At 43.2% G+C, this 14,064-nt stretch overlaps 1 protein-coding gene across 1 annotated transcript in view; it reads left to right on the top strand.

Moving 5' to 3' along the window:
- The first annotated feature begins 1,937 nt into the window (after window positions 1–1,937).
- LOC124606656 (proton-coupled folate transporter) overlaps window positions 1,938–14,064 on the top strand; it is a 329,568-nt gene continuing 317,441 nt past the window's right edge. Inside the window, exon 1 of the mRNA XM_047138661.1 lies at window positions 1,938–2,051. Coding sequence (XP_046994617.1) covers window positions 1,995–2,051 — 57 coding nt within the window. The 5' untranslated portion in view covers window positions 1,938–1,994. The remainder of the gene's footprint in view (window positions 2,052–14,064) is intronic.

Raw genomic sequence — 14,064 nt, 5'->3', positions numbered from 1 at the left:
GTAGCAAGCAAATTAAAAAAAAAAAAGACGAGAATCTCAGAAACGGTTAGGCTGTCCGACCATATCTTCTTTTTCCTGTTGCGTTTTATTTTTTTTTAACCAGAGTTTCGTTGGTGTAGAAAACGATGAGCTGTATATATACCACTCTATTCTATTTGAGGCTTTTAAAATTTAACAACAGTCACCCATCCTTCCAGTACTAAAATTTATAGTCGCATTATCGATTTTTATCTTATTGATGTTTCAATTTGCTTCTGGCCGGGTAAACTTCATGTTTCACGAATTCTCCCATGCGTCCTCCTCACGAGGAAAACAGGTTAATTACTTCTTTCATCTGAAATACTATTGCAACTGAACTTCGTTATAAAAGTATTCTAAGTGTTCTAGGCTAGTAGATGAAAGGAAATTAATATTTTAAACACACATTTTCTCTGAATCTTTTCCCTTTGCCATCTTTAGGAGGAAGACCTATACAAAAATCACATTGTTTTACCCGCCCCCACCCGCATTAACATTCGGCGCATTTTGGACTATATTTATTTCCTCGTACAGTTCACTTTCGATTTCGCCTGGGGCACGAAATATCATTGTTTGATATATACCTATTTTATATATCTTAAATCAAGGGACATTTTCGTAGTATTAATAAAAAATGGCTCTGAGCACTATGGGACTTAACACCTGAGGTCATCAGTCGCCTAGAGCTTAGAACTACTTAAACCTAACGAACCTAAGGACATCACACACATCCATGCCCGAGGCAGGATTCGAACCTGCGATCGTTAACATCTTTAATACGAGCGGTTCTAGGTGCTACTGCCTGGAACCGCGCGACCGCTACGGTCGCAGGTTCGAATCCTGCCTCGGGCATGGATGTGTGTGATGTCCTTAGGTTAGTTAGGTTTAAACAGTTCTAAGTTCTAGGGGACTGATGACCTCAGATGTTAAGTCCCATAGTGCTCAGAGCCATTTGAACCAATTTTTCGATTTGACGTCACTTCGGCGACTTGCGCGTCGATTGGGATGAAATGATGATGATTAGGACAACTTAACACCCAGTCCCTGAGCGGAGATAATCTCCGACCCAGCCGGGAATCGAACCCGGGCCCTTACGATTGACATGCTGTCGCGCTGACCAATGTTTTTTCTTTTTTCGTTGAATTTGTTCGGGACTGGCGCCCGATGACACCTGTTTAGGTTCTTCGTTGATCCATTCACTCAATTTTTTTTATTACAGAGGGCAGCTAACCCTCTGACCGAACATGCTGAGCTACCGTGCCGGCGACCACTCAGCTACCGAGGGCGGAAATGTGATTGGTGTGCGATATACGTAGAAATAAATTTAGGGCGTCGACGACGAGTACATATTTTAGTGCAAATATTTTACTTTTTTAATTCGGTGTTTTCTCTTTGGAGTATATTGCCAAGTATTGTCTTTTCGTTCATATTCACGGAAATACAGCTAGTAAATCTGTAATGCTCTTCATAAGTTCCAGAAATGCTATGGAAAATGTCAGCTATGTTGGCGATCTCCGTACCGACGTCAGATAAGAAATCCCTTGTCATTCAGTTTCAACAGGAAATGTATGTGATTGTTAAAGCCAATCATTTTAAACAAACACGGACACCTACCGTCCATGAATGCTTTATCCTATGGATTTTGCTAATGTAAAATGTGATCCAATTAACTCTGCACACGTTATATTACAACAGATCTTGTGGTAGGCACAAAAACACAGTTTCGCCTGCGAATTGCTTATTTTCGTAGTCTGTATCCTTTCCTGAAGCTGTAAAAAGGCTACGTTATTCTGCGTTGCGTCTTTTGTGACACCTGAATCGACGTCATTGACCAGCAACGTTGTCTGGTGATCTGCATCGTTGGCGTAACGTCCGCCAGCTGGCAGCACTGTGGCGGCCGGTCAATATGGCGCCCATCTCGCAGTTCAGTCCGAGGCTCGGCGCGAAGCGGCGGCAGTCGTGCGAAAGTGGGCGACATGCAGAACGGTGCCAAAGCAGACAAGGAAGACGACGTGGGCTCCCACGCATGCTCAGTGAGTACCTGCTTGTGCGCAACAGGTGGCGTCCTGCAGTCTTCGGTTCTTTAGTCTTATTAGATTTACGATGTGCCGACCCGATGGCTTATGTAATACTGCGGCACCATGTGACACGGTTGCTATGGAAACATGCTTAAGAAATTAGTTGTGCCACCGAGGGTTTTGCTAATTGTTGTAGAGCCACGAATTTGTTTTCATTCTTGCAGCCAGTTTTCCAAGAGGATACCGGTCATGTACGCATGTTTACCACAAATTAGCGCACTGTTACAGCTACCGTAAATTTGCGACAGCACAGCTGAGAAGAGCGTCACGTAATGATTACCTTTCTACTGCTGCAAGTTATCGTTTTAATTCACCGCAGTTACTTCAAGGGAGACATTTATGCCTTGCAATGTGTTCCGTTGAAGAGCGCTCGACACTGCCGATTGTTGACGTTGTGCCTTTTAATCCAGTTTTTCCAAACGTTTGTTACTACATGAAATTTCTCTGCCTCCTGTCATAACCCTTGTTTGTACGTAAACTACGATTTCCTCGTTAGTATCATCTGATATAGGGCAATCAGCCGCCAACGAGATTAAGCGTCTCCGAGAGAAGTGGTGAATCAAGCAGATCAAAACATTGTTTATCGCTGAAGACTTTTCTTGGCTATTTGCTCGATTTGAAGCTTCTTACAGTTCGCATTATATACAGCTACAGTATTTACTTTATTTGGGTATTAAAACCTCTTTATCTCCTACCGTTTTGCCTCTTTTATTTCTTTTTATTCAAGGGAATCTAGTTGATATTAATCATAACTCGCCGTCGATCCATCTGAGATTGGCAGCGACTGACATGTCAAGAAAGACATCGACATTACTCTGTACGTATACACGTACACAAATACACTTTTCGCGTACGCTAGGCTTTCATATTTTTATCAGGAACCTATTGCTCCACAATTAAATTAAGATTTTCCCAACTCGCAATTCTGACGAAATTTGTTGGAAGTTTTCTTTGGTTGTAAGGTGAATGCCGAAAATGGAAGACATCTCTCAGATATTCCCAATTGGGACTCCCTCACTTCCAGTACCTGCTCGATTTAAGCCTGATATAATACGAAAAGGAGAAAAGAAAGAAGGAATATGGTCTGAACCTCTACTACAAATATTAATGTTTGCTCCTCATACAGAACAATTATCTTCTGGCGTACGTAACAGACAGCACCACTTGCCCATTGATAGCGTTGCCTTGTAATAAAACTGCAATTGCCCCGATGATTTTGCGAATCGAGAGGACCTGGTTCAATAAGATAATCTATCTTTTAAATAAAAAAATTAATGTAAAAAAATTGTAATGTCTATACAGCAATTCTTAGTACACAATTAAAGCACGATGAGTATTTTCGGTTTTTTTTACAACCATTTTCAGATTGTTGAAATAGTAAAAAGCGGTGAACATGCATTGAAAAAACACCAGCATTAGTTGTAGTCATGCAATAACATGCATTTGTATTATGGGCCAACAAAACTATAACATATGTAGCCAAAACTTCATCGTGAGCGAGCCAGTTTGTAAAACATAATCTCGCAAGGTGACAGTAATAAAGGATTTACTTGATTGAGTCAGCCTAGGCTGATCAGATTTAAAGGAGAAAAAAACTGGGACGCTTGTGTTTATACTTCATTCTTGTCAGTTAACATGATATTTTGAGATCGATAATCGGCATATGACAATGCAGTATGTGAAAAACCCACAGCAAGAATGTATCTTCATTTTGTGAATCGGAAAGGAAAATGTACGTACGATGGTAATCCCAAAAGTAAGTTCTCCTATTTTTTTATAGTGTTTATTTCTACACTGGTCTACATCAGTTTACAGCTTCAACATTTAGCTATTTTTAGACATAATCACCATTTCTGTCGATGTATTTCTATAGACGCCGTGGCAGATTTTGTATGCCCATGTCATACCAGCTCGCCGCGATGCTCTTCAGAAAGTTATGAACCTCTTCTTTCACCTCGTTGTCGGAGCTGAATCGCCTTCCGGCCAAATGTTCTTTTAACCTAGGTAACAGGTGATAGTCACTGGGCGGCAAGTGAGGACTGTAGGGTGGGTGGGTGATTATGTTCCACTGAAACTGTTGTAGGAGAGCAACGGTTTGCCGAGCGATGTGTGAGCGAGCGTTGTCATAGAGAATGTGTACGCCCTTGCTCAACATTCCTCTTCTCCAGTTCTGAATTGCCCGTTTGAGCTTTTTCAGAGCCTCACAGTACCTGTCAGCGTTAATTGTAATCTCAACGATTCAACTCCGACGACGAGGTGAAGAAGAGGTTCGTAACTTTCTGAACAGCGAGTTGGTATGACATAGGCATACAAAAACTGCCACAGCGTCTACAAAAATGCATCGACAAAAATGGTGATTATGTCGAAAAATAGCTAAATGTCCAAGCTGTAAACTGATGTAAACCATTGTAGAAATAAACAGGTCTATGTACTTATAAAAAAATAGGAGACCTTACTTGTGGCATTACCCTCGTACATTGCACATAAATAATTTTTTTTCTTCAGAGATAAAACACTGTTATACAGCTTTTATTGTATTAGTTTGGGCATATTTTCTGCAATGTTTAGTAGCTTACTGGGAACTTAGGTATAATTCGTTAATCCTAAAAATTATGTAATGTTACTAATCAGTAATCAGATACAAATTACTTATTTCTCACTAAAATTTAAGATTTCGTTTGACTGCAGACTGTTTGAGCAAGCGCGCAATACATGCCAAACAATATTGAATACGCATTGCGCATATTCTCCACAAATTTAGCTTCCTCATGGCTGTAGTCCTGTTAGGAGAAATGGATTACGTGATGCACCTTCATACCTCCTTTGGTTTGGTTTTACTTGTCTCGAGGGTCACAAAGTGAAAGGTAAGAAAGTTAGATAGGTAACACCTGCATTTCTTTTCAACATATCGCCTACTCATTTTTTAGGATTAAGACGGGTTAAACCAAATGCGATAGGCTTGTATATTGTGAAAATTTATGTTTATATAACGTTCTGCTTCTAGAAAATTTGTTTTACACAAATAATTAAAAGTGGAAAATAGTATTTCACGCGCTTTGTTTCTCGATTAAAAATCGAAACAGTTATGTATCCCGAATGATTTTCTCCTGGGACTATGACATTTATGTAAACCGTGACGTCTTGCTCCCCTTCCCTTCCAACCTCATCACATTTTTCTTAGTTGGTTTATGATATAATGTGTACAAATATGCACCAGTACAGCTTTTCTGAGTATACTTTGGATTTATAGTCACCACACTCAGGATTTCAGGAGGACACACTAACCACATGATTGTCTTTTACATTAATATTAAGCTATGTTTATTGTTTTATAAGAGATGATTTATGTTTAACTTAACGTTCTGTATACCGCCCCATTCTCTCTCTCTCACTCATTCACACACACACACACACACACACACACACACACACACACACACACACACACACGTACTGATACATATTATAGAATTACACCTTCTGAAAATTTTATAGGAAGTAGAAGGAGGCTGAGTTTGAATTTAGTTTTATTATTAGATTATCCACTTCGCTGGGGAGATGGTCTAGTATTATTAAGATTGAATACCTATAGCGGATATACATTAAAGTGTTAGGAAGTCTCTTCTGAAGGTATTTGTCTGGAATAGAGTCCTGTATGGATGTGAAACATGGACGATAAACAGTTTAGACAAAAAGAGAATAGAAGTTTTCGAAATATGCTGCCACAGGAGACTAGATTAGATTGGTCGCTTCTGAAAATTTTATAGGAAGTAGAAGGAGGCTGAGTTTGAATTTAGTTTTATTATTAGATTATCCACTTCGCTGGGGAGATGGTCTAGTATTATTAAGATTGAATACCTATAGCGGATATACATTAAAGTGTTAGGAAGTCTCTTCTGAAGGTATTTGTATGGAATAGAGTCCTGTATGGATGTGAAACATGGACGATAAACGGTTTAGACAAAAAGAGAATAGAAGTTTTCGAAATATGCTGCCACAGGAGACTAGATTAGATTGGTCGCTCACGTAACTAATGAGGAGATATTGAATAGAACTGGAGAGACAAGAAATTTGTGGCACAACTTGTCCAAAAGAAGGGGTCGGTTGATAGAACACATTCTTAGACATCAAGGGATCGCCAGTTTAGTGTTGGAGGACAGTGTGCGGGGTAAAAGTAGTACAGGGAGACCAAGAGATGAATACAGGTCTTGGGACTGAAGACCACAACATACAACCTGACTCCTTTCTGTGCCACACTAAGACTGAGTGATGGGTTGTGTTAAGTCGTGTCTCCTCCTAGTGTTATACCTGTGATTGTTACTACCGTCGTGTTTTCCACGATCTTGTGCGTTTTACTGCTGCTAGATCACAATAGCAAATCGAAACCTCTCCACCATTCACAGTGCTTCTCTTATAGCGTCTTCCACTGCAGTTGGGTGAACACCTCTGGAAGAACCCCTCACGAAAGGCGCCGCTGTTCCTTGGATCTTCTCTGTTACGTCCAGACGAAGGAGCAATTCTCAAGAATCGGTTGACGGCTTGTTTTCTAAGCTTCCATTTGCTTAGGCTTCTTCCAGTGTATCTCGGTATGGCGTCTTACATCGCTCTGGACACAAATCTCTAGATTTTTTAACGTCACCTTGGACGGCTACTCCTTGGTACTTTAAGTCTGATGCTGTTTTCAGTGAGTCGTTCACAGTTGTATAACTGAACAATAATGGGCCTTTCCGCCTATTTATAGGCAATGAGTCAAAATTGTTTACGTCGATAGCCAATCCCTGTGCAAAGCGTCGGTCTATAGCAGCTCTTCCTCCGTTTTGCTACATTTTTTGTACTTTGCATCTCCCCTATACACAACATCGTCATTCTTGAACGACTCAAGAAGCCTTCGTCGTTATTTAGCAATGATTCTATAGGAGCCCTTTGTGGTACGCTTCTTTCGCAAGCAACGATTTCTCTCCGATAACAACAACTTGCTAAGATCTAATGGCTGGGAAGTATTCAGTATAGTTACGGGGGGCATTCAATAAGTAATACAGCACATTTTGTTCGGCCATTTCGGTTGAGAAATGCGGAATTTTTTATGAGACATCGTGGAATATTCCCGCTTCAGCCACTATGCAGGGTGGTCCATTGATAGTGACCGGGCCAAATATTTCACGAAATAAGCATCAAACGAAAAACTACAAATAACGAAACTCGTCTAGCTTGAAGGGCGAAACCACATGGCGCTATGGTTGGCCCGATAGATGGCGCTGCCATAGGTCAAACGGATACAACTGCGTTTCTTTCTTTCTTTTTTTTTTTTTTTCTTTTTTTTTTTTTAATGGGAACCCCCTGTTTTTATGACATATTCGTGTAGTACGTAAAGAAATGTGAATGTTTTAGTTGGACCACTTTTTTCGCTTTGTGATAGATGGTGCTGTAATAGTCACAAACGTATACGTACGTGGTATCACGTAACATTCCGCCAGTGCGGACGTTATTTGCTTCGTGATACATCACCCGTGTTAAAATGGACCGTTTACCAACTGCGGGAAAGGTCGATATCGTGTTGATGTATGGCTATTGTGATCAAAATGCCCAACGGGCGTGTGCTATGTATGCTGCTCGGTATCCTGGACGACATCATCCAAGTGTCCGGACCGTTCGCCGGATAGTTACGTTATTTAAGGAAACAGGAATGTGCAGCCACATGTGAAACGTCAACCACGACATGCAACAAATGATGATGCCCAAGCAGGTGTTTTAGCTGCTGTTGCGGCTAATCCGCACATCAGTAGCTGACAGATTGCGCGAGAATCGGGAATCTCAAAAACGTCGGTGTTGAGAATGCAGTGTGCTCCCTGCCGCCGTTGGATAAGCAGCTGAGCAGCAAGTCGTATACTCCTAGCTCACTCATTTGTTACATAGTTTAATTCTTAATTTCTTTGCGTGTTTTTGGTTCTTGCATTGTTTAATTCATAAATTTCGGGCGTATTATAGTATTTGAGAGTGTAGCATCGTGTTTTAGTACCTGAATAGTGTAAATTCGCGTAGTCGTTTGTCTACTGTTTTGTTTTGAACGGCCAGTGTCGGTTGGTCGCAGTCAGTGTGCTCCCTGCCGCCGTTGGATAAGCAGCTGAGCAGCAAGTCGTATACTCCTAGCTCACTCATTTGTTACATAGTTTAATTCTTAATTTCTTTGTGTGTTTTTGGTTCTTGCATTGTTTAATTCATAAATTTCGGGCGTATTATAGTATTTGAGAGTGTAGCATCGTGTTTTAGTACCTGAATAGTGTAATTTCGCTTAGTCTCCTTCCGCCGCCGAGCAGTGTCAGCAGTGCGCAAGTAGCAGCATTACTGCATTTACTAGGCAATCTTGTATTTTAATAACCGTTTAAATTTTGTCGATTTGTTTGCGCTCTCTGTAGATTAGTTCAGACGTTCTTAGCAAAACAGTTTTTAGCATGGATAGGGACTGCAACTGCTGTGTTCGGATGCAGGCTGAGTTGGCATCCCTTCGCTCCCAGCTTCAGGCAGTGTTGGCTTCGGTCACACAGCTTGAGGCTGTTGCCAATGGGCATCACTGTGGGGGTCGGGATGGGGGTTTGTCGGGGACGGCCAGCTCGTCCCACGCATCCCCTGATCGGACTACGACTGTGGTTGCCCGGGATACTGCCCGCATTGAGGCTGATCCCTCACCTGTGGTAGAGTGGGAGGTCGTTTCAAGGTGTGGCAGGGGGCGAAAGACATTCCGGAGGGCTGAACGGAAAGCCTCTCCAGTTTGTCTGACGAACCGGTTTCAGGCTCTGTCTCAGGCTGATACTGATCTTCGGCCTGACATGGCTGCTTGTCCTGTTCCAGAGGTTGCCCCTCAGCACAGAGTAACATATACAGAGAGGAAGCCCCCCCTAAACCACTGTCCCGGGGGTGTGCTCGTAGTTCCGTTAGACGACAGTAGATGTCAGGCGTGTCGCCTGCTTAGTTTCGTGAGATCACGCTAGAGGCGCTTCGGCAACGGCCTCCCTGACGTCAAGGGTAGCAAGGTGGGGTGACAGAGGGGTGAGACCGAGAGAGCGTAGCCGCATCTGTGTAGGCAGCAACAAGCAACACTTACATAGAAAATTTGGGCCAACGCTTTCGGCAGCGAGCACTTCCGCGTGATGTCACCGTCGAGAAGAGAGGATTTTTCACGTTCGCGCATGGCCGTAATGCGCTTAAGCCACCATTAATTTACTAAACTGAAGGTCGATGTAATAAGATATGAGTTCGATTGAAGCTTACCTACACAGGGACTTACTGCTTCCTACGGCAATGAAATTATCATATTGTCTTTCAAGTAATGACAGATGTATAACTACTTATTATGGATCACCATGACATATACATTCTATTGCTTTACATTTTCTATGAGATAAGTTATAACTTGGCATCCTTCAGTCGTTATTAAGTATTACACATTTTTAATAGTACAGGAAACGCAACAATCATAAGAGCTTTCAGTTTCTAAACGCAGTTTTTTCGTCACAGTCATCAATAGTGTATAACTTTTTTTTCGTGCAGGTATTAAGTAGAAAGGAAATGATATAATTCAATTTACTTGTCATTTCTGCGTTTGATGATTCTGAAGCTTCAGTATTGATCGCCGTACTTCAACAATTCAACAACAACAAATTAAATACCTTAATCCCATATGGAATGAACTGCGGAAGCTCTCCATGTGTGTGCTCCTTTGTGCAGCTGTTTAGCCCTCATTGTCTTTGCCGACGTGTTAGGTGCCTTATCCGGATGTAGGTACAGTAATGATCTTAGTGTAAATTGCGGAGATCTCTTGAGAAATAGTTTGAAGCTTCCGATTAAAAGTTTTGGCAGGTTTTTATTCACATCTGCTTCTTTACACAGAGAGCTGCGTTTGAAAAGACGATTAAGCTAGGACGAGATAGTTCCTCAGTTGCCGCAGAGCTTATAGGACCTTTTGATATTACTATTATCTTGTCACTATGATGTCCAAGTGATTGCTCTATGGAGTCGGATCTGGAAGAAATACATCCAGTGATGTATTTTTGTGTCTCTTTCGTAGCGATAACGTAACCTTCCGCAGCGAGTAAATGTCTCAGAACTGGATGGTGCCCTGTGCCGGCATTTGAGGGGAAGTGGTGGTGGGGATTTCCACTGCCACGGCCTCGTGTGCAGTTACCTGCTGCCCGCTGTCCGAGCAGTTTCGCACCCCAGCGCCATCCCGTGTCATCTGACAGAACTGCTGTAACCCCCCGTCCCGCACCTCTGTCCGCGTCAACAGGCCCTTACGGAGGTTGCCCGTCTGGATATCTTTGTCTGTGCCCTCAGTCTGCAAGATCCGGGCAGTCGCAGAGGGTGGGCTTACTGGTAGTTGGGAGCTCCAACGTCAGGCGCGTAATGGGGCCCCTTAGGGAAATGGCAGCAAGAGAGGGGAAGAAAACCAATGTGCACTCCGTGTGCATACCGGGGGGGAGTCATTCCAGATGTGGAAAGGGTCCTTCCGGATGCCATGAAGGGTACAGGGTGCACCCATCTGCAGGTGGTCGCTCATGTCGGCACCAATGATGTGTGTCGCTATGGATCGGAGGAAATCCTCTCTGGCTTCCGGCGGCTATCTGATTTGGTGAAGACTGCCAGTCTCGCTAGCGGGATGAAAGCAGATCTCACCATCTGCAGCATCGTCGACAGGACTGACTGCGGACCTTTGGTACAGAGCCGAGTGGAGGGTCTGAATCAGAGGCTGAGACGGTTCTGCGACCGTGTGGGCTGCAGATTCCTCGACTTGCGCCATAGGGTGGTGTGGTTTCGGGTTCCGCTGGATAGGTCAGGAGTCCACTACACGCAACAAGCGGCTACACGGGTAGCAGGGGTTGTGTGGCGTGGGCTGGGCGGTTTTTTGGGTTAGATGGCCTTGGGCAAGTACAGAAAGGGCAACAGCCTCAACGGGTGCGGGGCAAAGTCAGGACATGCGGGGACCAAGCAGCAATCGGTATTGTAATTGTCAACTGTCGAAGCTGCGTTGGTAAAGTACCGGAACTTCAAGCGCTGATAGAAAGCACCGAAGCTGAAATCGTTATAGGTACAGAAAGCTGGCTTAAGCCAGAGATAAATTCTGCCGAAATTTTTACAAAGGTACAGACGGTGTTTAGAAAGGATAGATTGCATGCAACTGGTGGTGGAGTGTTCATCGCTGTTAGTAGTAGTTTATCCTGTAGTGAAGTAGAAGTGGATAGTTCCTGTGAATTATTATGGGTGGAGGTTACACTAAACAACCGAACTAGGTTAATAATTGGCTCCTTTTACCGACCTCCCGACTCAGCAGCATTAGTGGCAGAACAACTGAGAGAAAATTTGGAATACATTTCACATAAATTTTCTCAGCATGTTATAGTCTTAGGTGGAGATTTCAATTTACCAGATATAGACTGGGACACTCAGATGTTTAGGACGGGTGGTAGGGACAGAGCATCGAGTGACATTATACTGAGTGCACTATCCGAAAATTACCTCGAGCAATTAAACAGAGAACCGACTCGTGGAGATAACATATTGGACCTACTGATAACAAACAGACCCGAACTTTTCGAATCTGTATGTACAGAACAGGGAATCAGTGATCATAAGGCCGTTGCAGCATCCCTGAATATGGAAGTTAATAGGAATATAAAAAAAGGGAGGAAGGTTTATCTGTTTAGCAAGAGTAATAGAAGGCAGATTTCAGACTACCTAACAGATCAAAACGAAAATTTCTGTTCCGACACTGACAATGTTGAGTGTTTATGGAAAAAGTTCAAGGCAATCGTAAAATGCGTTTTAGACAGGTACGTGCCGAGTAAAACTGTGAGGGACGGGAAAAACCCACCGTGGTACAACAACAAAGTTAGGAAACTACTGCGAAAGCAAAGAGAGCTCCGCTCCAAGTTTAAACGCAGCCAAAACCTCTCAGACAAACAGAAGCTAAACGATGTCAAAGTTAGCGTAAGGAGGGCTATGCGTGAAGCGTTCATTGAATTCGAAAGTAAAATTCTATGTACCGACTTGGCAGAAAATCCTAGGAAGTTCTGGTCTTACGTTAAATCAGTAAGTGGCTCGAAACAGCATATCCAGACACTACGGGATGATGATGGCATTGAAACAGAGGATGACACGCGTAAAGCTGAAATACTAAACACCTTTTTCCAAAGCTGTTTCACAGAGGAAGACCGCACTGCAGTTCCTTCTCTAAATCCTCGCACAAACGAAAAAATGGCTGACATCGAACTAAGTGTCCAAGGAATAGAAAAGCAACTGGAATCACTCAATAGAGGAAAGTCCACTGGACCTGACGGGATACCAATTCGATTCTACACAGAGTACGCGAAAGAACTTGCCCCCCTTCTAACAGCCGTGTACCGCAAGTCTCTAGAGGAACGGAGGGTTCCAAATGATTGGAAAAGAGCACAGATAGTCCCAGTCTTCAAGAAGGGTCGTCGAGCAGATGCGCAAAACTATAGACCTATATCTCTTACGTCCATCTCTTGTAGAATTTTAGAACATGTTTTTTGCTCGCGTATCATGTCATTTCTGGAAACCCAGAATCTACTATGTAGGAATCAACATGGATTCCGGAAACAGCGATCGTGTGAGACCCAACTCGCCTTATTTGTTCATGAGACCCAGAAAATATTAGATACAGGCTCCCAGGTAGATGCTATTTTTCTTGACTTCCGGAAGGCGTTCGATACAGTTCCGCACTGTCGCCTGATAAACAAAGTAAGAGCCTACGGAATATCAGACCAGCTGTGTGGCTGGATTGAAGAGTTTTTAGCAAACAGAACACAGCATGTTGTTATCAATGGAGAGACATCTACAGACGTTAAAGTGACCTCTGGCGTGCCACAGGGGAGTGTTATGGGACCATTGCTTTTCACAATATATATAAATGACTTAGTAGATAGTGTCGGAAGTTCCATGCGGCTTTTCGCGGATGATGCTGTAGTATACAGAGAAGTTGCTGCATTAGAAAATTGTAGCGAAATACAGGAAGATCTGCAGCGGATAGGCACTTGGTGCAGGGAGTGGCAACTGACCCTTAACATAGACAAATGTAATGTATTGCGAATACATAGAAAGAAGGATCCTTTATTGTGTGATTATATGATAGCGGAACAAACACTGGTAGCAGTTACTTCTGTAAAATATTTGGGAGTATGCGTACGGAACGATTTGAAGTGGAATGATCATATAAAACTAATTGTTGGTAAGGCGGGTACCAGGTTGAGATTCATTGGGAGAGTGCTTAGAAAATGTAGTCCATCAACAAAGGAGGTGGCTTACAAAACACTCGTTCGACCTATACTTGAGTATTGCTCATCAGTGTGGGATCCGTACCAGGTCGGGTTGACGGAGGAGATAGAGAAGATCCAAAGAAGAGCGGCGCGTTTCGTCACTGGGTTATTTGGTAACCGTGATAGCGTTACGGAGATGTTTAATAAACTCAAGTGGCAGACTCTGCAAGAGAGGCGCTCTGCATCGCGGTGTAGCTTGCTCGCCAGGTTTCGAGAGGGTGCGTTTCTGGATGAGGTATCGAATATATTGCTTCCCCCTACTTATACTTCCCGAGGAGATCACGAATGTAAAATTAGAGAGATTAGAGCGCGCACGGAGGCTTTCAGACAGTCGTTCTTCCCGCGAACCATACGCGACTGGAACAGGAAAGGGAGGTAATGACAGTGGCACGTAAAGTGCCCTCCGCCACACACCGTTGGGTGGCTTGCGGAGTATCAATGTAGATGTAGATGTAGATGTACGTCAACATCGATTGTACCCGTACCATATTTCTGTGCACCAGGAATTGCATGGCGACGACTTTTAACGTCTTGTACAGTTCTGCCACTGGGCACAAGAGAAGTTACGGGACGATGCCAGATTTTTTGCACGCGTTCTATTTAGCGCCGAAGCGTCATTCACCAACAGCGGTAACGTAAAC

Source organism: Schistocerca americana, chromosome 3 (assembly GCF_021461395.2).
Source record: "Schistocerca americana isolate TAMUIC-IGC-003095 chromosome 3, iqSchAmer2.1, whole genome shotgun sequence".
In the NCBI taxonomy this organism is placed as follows: domain Eukaryota; kingdom Metazoa; phylum Arthropoda; class Insecta; order Orthoptera; family Acrididae; genus Schistocerca; species Schistocerca americana.
Note: the sequence above shows the minus strand (reverse complement) of the source record. Positions and strands in the feature narration are given on the sequence as shown.